This window comes from Crassostrea angulata, chromosome 8 (genome assembly GCF_025612915.1).
Source record: "Crassostrea angulata isolate pt1a10 chromosome 8, ASM2561291v2, whole genome shotgun sequence".
Classification (NCBI taxonomy): domain Eukaryota; kingdom Metazoa; phylum Mollusca; class Bivalvia; order Ostreida; family Ostreidae; genus Magallana; species Magallana angulata.
In genome coordinates, this window is record NC_069118.1 from 7,653,934 (window position 1) to 7,665,914 (window position 11,981).

Below are 11,981 nucleotides of genomic sequence, written 5' to 3' on the forward strand. Positions count from 1 at the left end.
TTATAGGGCTATAGATAAAAGATTTTAGAGCTCTTTGATCCCCTAATTTAAGGGGCAAGTCCCTTTTTCTTGGATTCAAATGAAAGGACATTTAATTCTGAACACATTTTGTCAGCAAGTGTTTAGAAAATGTTTGGCCCCTAAAAACCCTTAATTACGTAACACATGATAAATCATTACATTGCTTGAATATATAACTATAAGATAAAAACATTTGCTTCTATAATATTTCACAAAATATTTCTCAGTAAAGGGCTACAGATTAAAGACTTTAGAGCCCTTTGGTCCCCTTTTATTAGGGGCCAGCCCCTTTTTCTTGATATGGAATGAAATGTCATTAAATTCTAAACAAATGTTGTTCAACACATGTTTAGTAATTCGTTACCGTTTTGGAGATAGATGAGAAAGAAGGTTTTAGGGGCCGGTCCCTTATCTCCTTTTAGGGGCCGTTCAACGAAATTTTGAGGGTTGCAATTTGTTGAGAACATCATTTTGAACAACTTTTCTTTTATACTGCATTACAAAATATTTTTCCTTTCTGAGATAAGGGTGATCAAAATTTTGGACTTTTGGCCCCTATAAACCCTTAATTACGTGACACAAGATTAAATCATTACATTGCTTGAATACAGAACTATAAGATAAACATATTTGCTACTATAATCTATCACAAAATATATCTCAGTAAAGGGCTACAGATTAAAGACTTTAGAGCCCTTTGGTCCCCTAATTTGAGGGGCCAGCCCCTTTTTCTTGATTTCAAATAAAAGGTCATTTAATTCTACACAAATTTTGTTCAACAAGTGTTTTGAAATTCGTTACCGTTTTGGAGATATATGAGAAAGAAGGTTTTAAGGGCCGGTCCCTTTTCTCCTTTTAGGGGCCGTTCAACGAAATTTTGAGGGTTGCAATTGGTTGAGAACATCATTTTGAACAACTTTTCTTTTATACTGCATTACAAAATATTTTTCCTTTCTGAGATATGGGTGATCAAATTTTTTGACTTTTGGCCCCTAAAAACCCTTAATTACGTAACACATGATTAAATCATTATATTGCTTGAATACAGAACTATAAGATAAACACATTTGCTTCTATAATATTTCACAAAATATCTCTCAGTAAAGGGCTACAGATTAAAGATTTTAGAGCCCTTTGGTCCCCTAATTTGAGGGGCCAGCCCCTTTTTCTTGATTTCAAATAAAAGGTCATTTAATTCTACACAAATTTTGTTCAACAAGTGTTTAGAAATTCGTTACCGTTTTGGAGATATATGAGAAAGAAGGTTTTAAGGGCCGGTCCCTTTTCTCCTTTTAGGGGCCGTTTAACGAAATTTTGACTGTTGCATGTTGTAAAGTACATCATTTTGAACAACTTTTCTTATGTACTGCATTACAAAATATTTTTCCTTTCTGAGATATGGGTGATCTAAATTTTGGACTTTTGGCCCCTAAAAACCCTTAATTACGTAACACATCATAAAATCATTACATTGCTTGAATACATAACAGTGAGATAAACATATTTGCTTCTATAATCTATTACAAAATATCCCTTGGGGAAGAGCTATGGGTAAAAGACTTTAGAGCCTTCTAGGTCCCTAATTTTAGGAGCCAGCCCCTTTTTCCTGATATCAGCCGAAAGGTCTTGTAAATATGAGCCTTTTTTACATTACATGTTTTATTAAAATATTTTCCAGAAAAAAGATAAAGAGAGAAAAGCACAAAAATTCACGACGCTTTTTTAATGTCAATTTTCGAGCCCTAGCGAGCTTTGGCGCCAGAAGTGCTAAACTTACAAAACAACAACCATGCAAAACTTCAATCTTTCCTTTACCAACCGTAGAAATTTGAGCTTAATATCTCTTATACTTTAGGAGAACGACAGAAGACAAAATACCCATATAAAAATTAGAAAAATCTCAATATCTCAAAAACGGATGTGACGTCATCAACACAAAAAAAATTTAATCAGGTTCAGACCAATATCTATCGTATCTGAAACTTTCATTGAGATCGGCCGAGCCGTTTCTGAGAAATCGCGTGCACAAAAATAGGAAGAAAAAAAATAATAATAACTAGACACGATCTCGTTGCGAGCAACGAGGAGGTCTTCCGTCTGATTTTAGAAATTGAGATTTATGTTCCATCTTGATTTTGCTATTTAACAGCTATATGATTTAAAACAGGAAAAGAGGAATAAACATTTTAAGTGCCTGATACTATTTTGTTTCAGGTTTAAGAGTTTTGTTCAACAAGTGTTTAGAAATTCGTCACCGTTCTTGAGATATCTCAGAAAAAATATTTCAGGGGCCGGACCTTATCTCCTTATTGGGGCCGCTGAACAAAAATTGTAAGGTTGCATGTTATTAGGTACATTATTTTGAGCATCTATTCTTTTATACTGCATTTAAAAATATTTTTTCTTTTTGAGATATAGGTAATCACATTTTTGGACTTTTGACCCCTAAAATCCTTAATTACGTAACACATGAGAAAAATCATAATAAGGTAATCTACATAACTGTTAGATAAACATATTTGCTTCTATAATCTATTACGAAATACCCCTCGGTAAAGATCTATAGGAAAAAGACTTTAGAGCCCTCTAGGTCCCTACCGTTAGGGGCCAGCCCCTTTTTCTTGGTATCAGATGAAAGGTCATTTAATTATAAAGACATTTTGTTCAACAAGTGTTCAGAAATTCGTTACTATTCTTGAGATATCTGAGAAAGAATGTTTTAGGGGCCGGTCTCTTATCTCCTTATTGGGGCCGCTGAACCAAATTTCTTAGGTTGCATAGTGTAAAGTACATCATTTTGAGCATCTTTTCTTTTATACTGCATTTCAAAATATTTTTTCTTTTTGAGATATAGGTTATCACATTTTTGGACTTTTGACCCCTAAAAATCCTTAATTACGTAACACATGAGAAAAATCATTATAATGTTAGTCTACACAACTGTTAGATAAACATATTTGCTTCTATAATCTATTACCAAATACCCCTCGGTAAAGAACTATAGGAAAAAGACTTTAGAGCCCTCTAGGTCCCTAATATTAGGGGCTAGCCCCTTTTTCATGGTATCAAATGAAAGGTCATTTGATTATAAAGACATTTTGTTCAACAAGTGTTCAGAAATCCGTCACCATTCTTGAGATATCTCAGAAAGAATGTTTTAGGGGCCGGTCCCTTATCTCCTTATTGGGGCCGCTGAACCAATTTTTTTAGGCTGCATGTTGTTAAGGACATCATTATGAGCATGTTTTCTTTTATACTGCATTTCAAAATAGTTTTCCGTTTTGAGATATAGGTGGTCAAAGTTTTGGACTTCTGACCCCTAAAAATCCCTAATTACGTAACATATGAGAAAATCGTTATACTGCTTGGCTTCATAACTGTAAGATAAACATATTTGCTTCTATAATTTATTACAAAATATCCCTCAGGAAAGAACTATAGTAAAAGACTTTAGAGCCCTCTAGGTCCCTAATATTAGGGGCCAGCCCCTTTTTCTTGGTATCAAATGAAAGGTCATTTAATTATAAAGACATTTTGTTCAACAAGTGTTCAGAAATTCCGCGGGGGTGTTAAGGAAGCATATGGAATCTGAGTTAAATGTAATTCCGTGAAATCACAAATCTTAATTATTATGTACATATTCAAATATCTAAGCAACTAAACGTAGATCAAAAACAAATAAAAAATACTGAAGACAATCTTTTTCCAGAAATTAGTTTGTATTACGTAGATTTACACATTGATGACGTCATGACTAAAAGTTGAATGTCGTGTGAATTTGATCGGAAAGCATTGTAAACATATTCAAAATATAACTAATCTAAGAACTCTGATAAAGTATTGTGGTGTGATTTATTGAGAAATGAACATAAGAATACTGGGGGAGATGTTAGTTTTTTCAATCATTCGCTAAAAGGTATGTAAATTTGCTTTTATTTCTCGGCCAGGCTTTCCTCTGTCGTTGTTTACAATATAAAAATCCGACTAGAACAACACTACCCCGTATATATTGAACTTGAAATTTTATACGTATCGTTAGTTTGATTAATGCTTAAATTGAAAAGTGCTGCTAGAATCCTATGTTGTGTGTTGTTTTGATGAAATTTGCCGTTTTCCGTGCAAACCATATAAAAGTTGGGAAGGTTTTACGAGAACCGGATAAATAACTTTTTTATAAGGAAAAACATAGGATTCTAGCAGCAGTTTTGATTAAACTGAGATGTTTTGCTTTCACTTGATATGTTTATTTTATTTTTTAAACCGCGGGGTAGTGTTGTTCTATCTCATTTTATGTTAAGGAATATACGTTAGCTATTTATAGTTGTCACGTGATAATGCACCAATTTGGCAGTTATGTACTACCCGATTTTATTGCACTGACATCTATTTTAAAGGATAATACCAAGTTTTTGATCTTATTCAAAATAATTATTTAATTTCACGATTTTGAATATAACAGTCAAAATAAGACGCTAAATTGCCCATATGCTTCCTTAACACCCCCGCGTCGTTACTATTCTTGAGATATCTGAGAAAGAATGTTTTAGGGGCCGGTCCCTTATCTCCTTATTGGGGCCGCTGAACCAAATTTCTTAGGTTGCATAGTGTAAAGTACATCATTTTGAGCATCTTTTCTTTTATACTGCATTTCAAAATATTTTTCCGTTTTGAGATATAGGTGGTCAAAGTTTTGGACCTCTGACCCCTAAAAATCCCTAATTACGTAATATATGAGAAAATTGTTATACTGCTTGGCTTTATATCTGTAAGATAAACATATTTGCTTCTATAATTTATTACAAAATATCCCTCGGTAAAGAGTAATGGGTAAAAGACTTTAGAGCCCTCTAGAACCCTAATTTGAGGGGCCAGACCCTTTTTTCTGATATCAGCAGAAAGGTCTTGTAAATATAAACTTTTTTTACATTACATGTTTTAACAAAATATTTTCCAGAAAAGAGATAAAGAGAGAAAAGCACAAAAATTCACGACGCTTTTTTAATGTCCATTTTCGAGCCATAGCGAGCTTTGGCGTCAGTAGTGTTAAACATACAAAACAACAATCATGCAAAACTTCAATCTTTCCTTTACCTACCGTAAAAATTTGAGCTTAATATCTCTTATACTTTAGGAGAACAACAGAAGACAAAATACCCATATAAAAATTAGAAAAATCTCAATATCTCAAAAACGGATGTGACGTCATCAATACAAAAAATTTCCAATCAAGTTCAGACCACTATCTATCACATCCTAAAATTTGATTGAGATCGGCCGAGCCGTTTCTGAGAAATCGCGTGCACAAAAAAAGGAAGAAAAAAAATAATAATAATAATAGGGAAAAAGAAACCGAAGAATAACAAGAAGGTCTTCCGTTGGAAACGGAAGACCTTAATAAGAAGAAGAATAGGGAAAAAGAAACAAAGCAATAACAATAAGGTCTTCCGTTTCCAACGGAAGACCTTAATAAGAATAAATCAAGAGTAGATGAGACTCGGACTTACAAAACAGGACAGTAAAGAATAATAAAATTGTCTTACCGTGACTGGTTAGATAGATCCAAAAATCCAAAGTCTTTTAAAGAAGGTACAAATCCTGGTCGCTGGCGCCAATCAGCCCGTATAACACTACCACGCGTATCTTACGTAAGTAGTGCACACGTTAAGTAAAAGTCTTAAGTGATCGTATAGTGGTTTTATTCGGCAAAAAGCAAACTAAATACACAGTCCCAATTCGGGGAAGTCAGAGAGAGATGTTGAGAGTTCGAAAGAGCGTCGGAATTAACCTAACTTGCGAGAAGTTGGAAGTTTTATACTATTTGGGGAAAACAACTATCAAAGTAATACAAGTGTTCATTGGGTGTTGAAAAGCCCATTAAGAGGGCGCCACCACCTTGTTACTATGATGCTCCAAGATGGCGTCAAGCTGGTCAGTCAAGAACCCGCCCCTAATCAGTGTACTTAGGGTCAACCAAGGTCGCGACAGATATTTACTAGGGGGTGGGTCACTGTATCGTGACCAATTACTGTCATCTACATGAACCGATCAAACGACTAATTGACTTCAATTAGCAGATTGATGTATGTAATTGTTTGGTTTACATCAAACTTTACCCCCTCAGGATATTTGTGTACTAATCGGGAACATAATGTCCAAATTGGAGACATACTGACCAGCAAGGATTTAATTACGGTCATTAAAGGATCCTCACCTCAAAACAATATACCCCATAAATATGTAAACATGGTAGCTATTGGCTCTCTCTCTCTCTGACCTTCCTTTAAAGCAATAAAGTCTTTGATGGACACAGAATTATCGTGATTCAATTTACATGGAATATACATTAAATAAAGGTATTTACTTTACGAAAGCATTCTATACTGATTCTGAAATAAAATGATAAGTCAATTCACAATAGTTCAAAGAATAATATGTAACGTCCAATCAGTATAGTCAAAGTTATAGGATACGTAAAATATAAAGTCCAATCACCAGTGTTCGATTATATAATAATAGGTAAATATAAAGTCCAATCACCAGTGTTCGATTATATAATTACATGTAACAAGGGCTATTTTGTTACAAGGTAGGGTGGGGCCACAATGAAGGATCGAAGTTTTACATAGGAATATATAGAATAAATCTTTAAAAATCTTCTTCTCAGAAACTAATCGGCCAGGAAAGCTGACACCTGTGTGGAAGTATCCTCAGGTAGTGTAGATTCAAAGTTGTGAAAATCATGACCCCCGGGGTACGGTGGAGCCACAATGGGGGATTGAAGTTTAATATAGGAATATATAGAGTAAATCTTTAAAAATCTTCTTCTCAGAAACTAATCAGCCAGGAAAGCTGAAACTTGTGTGAAGGCATCCTCAGGTAGGGTAGATTCATAGTTGTGAAAATCATGACCCCCAGGGATAGGGTGGGGCCACAATTGGGGATCGAAGTTTAAAATAGGAATATATAGAGTAAATCTTTAAAAATCTTCTTCTCAGAAACTAATCAGCCAGGAAAGCTGAATCTTCTTCGGAAGCATCCTCAGGTAGTGTTGATTCACAGTTGTGAAAATAATAACCCCTGGGGGTAGAATGGGGCCACAATGGGGGGTCGAAGTTTAACATATGATTATATAGAGTAAATCTTTAAAAATCTTCTTCTCAGAAACTAATTAGCCAGGAAAGCTGAAACTTGTGTGGAAGCATCCTCAGGTAGTGTAGATTCAAATTTGTGAAAATCATAACCCTGGGGGTAGGTTTGGGCCACAATGGGAGGTCGATGTTTTACATAGGAATAAACAGTGTAAATCTTTTAAAATCTTCTTCTCAGAAACTAATCAGCCAGGAAAGCTGAAACTTGTGTGAAAGCATCCTCAGGTAGTGTAGATTCATAGTTGTGAAAACCATGATCCCCAGGGGTAGGGTGGGGCCACAATGGGGGGTCAAACTTTAACAAAGGAATATATAGGGTAAATCTTTAAAAATCTTCTCAGAAACTAATCAGCCAGATGTTTCTTTATAATTGTTAACAATTTGGCCCCAGGACAATTCTTTGGCCTCCCGAGAAGGTTCAGAGTTTGATGTACGTTTATATCTAATATATAAACTATTGTTAAGGATCATTTTGAGGACTGCAATACTCAACATATGATATGACTATAAAATCATCTTGTTAGAAAAGGGACTAATGATTATAAACATAAGAATATCCAGGGGAAAATGGATTTTATTTATACAGGATCTACATGTATTATTGTACATTGTCCAGATAGTTTGTACTATGACTCCATTAAGCTGATTTTATCATACCTATTGTTCCTCAGGTGAGCGATGTGGCCCATGGGCCTCTTGTTATAGTAATATTTGCGATTTGCCTGCCTGTAGCCATGATTCGATCTGCTTTCAGCAATCTGAGAACATTCATATTCTTTTTAATAGCATCCCAAATGCTAAGTCTTGTAAACACATTTGCAGAAGATTTGTAAGACGATTATGTCACAAAAGGAGATTTTTGTGTAACTGCAACTTACTGGATTTTTTTTTTAATTACGGTGCTCAGCTGTATATAATATAGAGTCTGGAATTATCTGACTTTAGACATATTGTCGTTTGCGAAATAATCTGAGGGTTTTAAAATAAAAGTGCAGATGAAAAGCCGCTCGATGTAACTGCTAGTAATTAATACGATGTACAGCTCTAGATCTCAAATGAAGCTTTCTCACTGTTATGGTTTTAGAGAAATTTAGCAACATCTTGATTGAACTCGATGGCTCTGTTTGTATAAACTGGGTTCCAAACGATAACAAATAAAGAGTCTTGAGGGGACTTAATAGATAAAAGGTAGAAAAATGTTCCATTTTCTGTGTTAGCTCTTAGAGATTTGAGGGTCTTAAACATCGAAATCGACCAATTTAGATCAGAGCCATGCTAAAAGGTTTGCTTTTGATTTCTTTTCTTCTTGTTGCAAGAATTGATGTTTCCAGCGAGTTTCTGGTATATCCTGGAGATGCTTCAGAAATACTGGCAGAAATTGGACAATTAAAGGAAGCTGTTTCCACATTGACCAATCAGGTCAAATCTTCGTGTGGATGTGCGTCCACCCTGGCGCCGCGTTGCCCGGATGGCTGGACTATGTTCGATAAATCCTGTTACTATTTTGGCGTTGTTCCGAAGACCTGGCAAGACGCCGAGGTCGCCTGCGAGAGACTGAGCGGACATCTTGCAGCGGTTCACTCCGCTGAAGAGGAGAAATTCATCCTGGATTACGTCAAACGTGAGAGGAATGATCTCGTGGATTTGTCGCATGGTTACACTTGGATTGGTGGCCACGATTTCTTGGTAGAAAGCAAGTGGATGTGGATCACCGACGAATATTTCAATTATACAAACTGGAGAGCGGGAAACCCGAACAATGGCAATGGCGGAAACGAGGACTGCCTCGACATCAGTGGTGACGGTTGGAACGATAACGTCTGCTCCAGTAGACTGAACTACGTCTGCGAGCGGAAAACGTTCTATTGACGTAGTACATATAAACCTTTTAATGGTCCAAATAGCACTTGAATTTATTGACTATTGAAGGAGATTGTATTATTGATACATAAAATATGAAAGTTGTTCAACGTTTTCATGGACTTTTGATGAAAATGAGTTACAGTGTAGGGGTCATTAAAGAGACGTTTGTTTGCTATTTTAGGCATCAACGTCATTGGAATATTTTTACTTTTGTTAAAATATGTTTATTTTAATGTACAAAACGATAAATGTGTTTTTAGAAATGACTTATAATTACTTTTACCTTTTTTTTCATCGGATTGAAAACTTTACGAAAACTGTCACTTCATTTTCAGATTGAATTAACATATCTTACATCATACATGACATATTTTTAGAATGGATACGGTAAAATAAATGTATTTATTACCAACAAAATAAATGGAATACACCGTACATGCATATTATCCCAACTTTACAGCATGACCATTAGATAACATAACAATGTATCTCTCAATTCTGTAATCTATTTGGAATGTGTTGATGTAGAATTATGGCAAAGTTAACGTTGTTTTGATTTTTGTATATATATACCGGTACTCCTTATAAACAAAACAAAATATATTTTGATCTGGCATTTAAGAAAGTGATAGGTGTTTTTCAAGAATGGGTGGGGGGGGTTTATTTCTGATTATACTAATCTTTGCAAATCTCTGGTGGAAGGAGGGGGAGGGGGGTTGGTTGGTTGAGATGATTGGCGATTTAAAGGGTAGGCAAATCGCCAATGTTACTATAAATAGCACATTTTTAAAAGTAAACAAAAAACCAAACAGCGTCAGAATAAAAGCTTCCACTATTCCAAACAGTTTCATAGAGGGTTATTTTTTGTCAATAATTATTTGGGGGTTTTTTAACGAAAATTTTTTAGCGAGGAGTGTTTGTTTTGTTGTTGTTTACTTATTCCTCATCAATTACGTGTTTTAAAGGCAAGACTATGATTTTTGACACATACAATGCGCATAAGTTTTCACCATGAACAATTTTACAAAACATTAGTAAGTTTCGGCTGCACATCAAAGAAATATGAGAGAGAGAGAGAGAGAGAGAGAGAGAGAGAGAGTCAGTCAGTGTGAATGCATCGAAATAGTCCAGCTCTCTGAACTTCAGCACTTTGATTATTTCTCGGGTATATCAACTTGAGATTGATCTTTCTTTTCTTGGTTCCGATTATCGCCTTAATTTCTAATCGCCATAACATTTAATTTTGGTATACTAGATCTTTTCACACTGAGAGGACTTGGTGATGCACAGAGCAGTGATTTACCTATGTACAAACAATCGAGTCTATGTACAAACAATCGAGTCTATGTACAAACAATCGAGTCTATGTACAAACACTCGAGTCTATGTACAAACAATCGAGTTCTGACATATTCTCTTTCTCATTTGACAAAAATGCATGTTGTAAAATGGCGATATTAAACAATGGTTATATTTGAATAAATAGTTATTTTTGTTTGGCATAAAAAAATTATATTTTTCTTTAATTCCGCCTCACTCACTGTCATGTACATGTAGGCGCAAAGGAATGGAAATGTGTACTCTTTGTAAAGGTTTCTGATCGCAGTCATTACATAACTTCTAAGTCCAATTTTTTTCTTACTATGTCAGTTATAAAACTAAAGTATTATATTCGTAGACGGTAACCACTATCACGTAACACTCCAATCGTTACAGCGAAGTAAACAAATTCATATACCAAATTTCATAGTTTGTTGGGGGGGGGGGGGGGGGCTGCCCCTTCACCCTCCCCCACTTTTTCTCGCAGCAACTAATTTTATAAAATTTACATATTAAAAATTGAATTATCCTGGAGTTGTCCCCCACCACTTTTTTGGGAGTATGTAAAAAATTGGAATGAAAATGAAGAAATGAAGTGTGAAATTGGAAGTTATAGATATTCTACCCCCCCCCCCCCCTCCCACCCCATAGGATTTTAAAGAATTTTGGGAAGTTGCCTTTATTCCCCCCCCCCCCCCCCCTTTTTTTCTTGTCAAGATTTTTTGGATGAGTGTCTGCCCCCCCCCCCCCCCCCACTTTCAAAATCGATGCTACGTGCTTGGAATCGTCTTTATTTTAAACAGCTGCCCTGTATAATTTTAATTTGTATGTATCATTTCTTGAATTCCACAAGATACACAGGGGCGGATGCAGAAATTTACAAGGGGTGCCATTTTTTTTTTTTACTGACAGTCAGGTAATTTGAGGGCACGCAATAAATTGAGGGAAGGGAGTGTCAGACAACGAAAACAAATGGTTTTAGTATTTTTATTAAAGTTGAAATAAGAAAAGAAAGAAGTAGATAAATTTTGTTTTTGAAAAATGGAAAGGGTCAATACTGTTGATACGTGTTTGTAGAGGTCCCCGATATAAATGAATAAATCAATTATCTGGGGGTCCAGGGGCCGGACGAAGCCCCCGAAAGCTCTTAGATTTATTATTTAATAAGACATTTTAAAAGCTAAATGAAGCTGAACAAATAATTTAGATATTTTTTGTTGCGTTTTCATAAGAATTAAAAGATCTAATTTTTTTTGAAAATAGATAATTAGAAAAAAACCCATAAATTTTGCACAGGAAAGATAAACCTTTGGTTTTCACAAGTTTTGAATTTTTTTTACAGTGTTAATTTTTAATCTGCAAAACAAGAGTTTAAAATATGTTGGGGACATATGATTTAATTTAAACATATTTTATTGTTTGATGGAGAACAAAAGGATGAGTACCAAATTCTGTTAACATTATAGTAGTTGAATATACAAACAAATAATTTAAAACAAAGTTATAGCTATAGATAATGATACTTAATTAATTTGCCCCTCTGTCCCCCTATTGTTGCAATATTTGTATATACATTTGAATTACATGCATTTCACATTTACTTAATTGAAACTATGTATCCAATATTTA

The 11,981-nt window shown here is 34.9% G+C and overlaps 2 protein-coding genes across 2 annotated transcripts in view; both read left to right on the top strand.

Annotated features, from left to right (window-relative positions):
* Window positions 1-11,981, top strand: part of LOC128159060 (polyglutamine-binding protein 1-like) — a 161,150-nt gene that overhangs the window by 25,651 nt on the left and 123,518 nt on the right. The window lies entirely within an intron of this gene.
* On the top strand, window positions 8,388-9,299 carry LOC128159062 (perlucin-like). Its single transcript, XM_052822108.1, has one exon. The coding sequence runs from the start codon at window positions 8,442-8,444 to the stop codon at window positions 9,036-9,038; it is 597 nt and encodes a 198-aa protein (XP_052678068.1). The 5' UTR covers window positions 8,388-8,441; the 3' UTR covers window positions 9,039-9,299.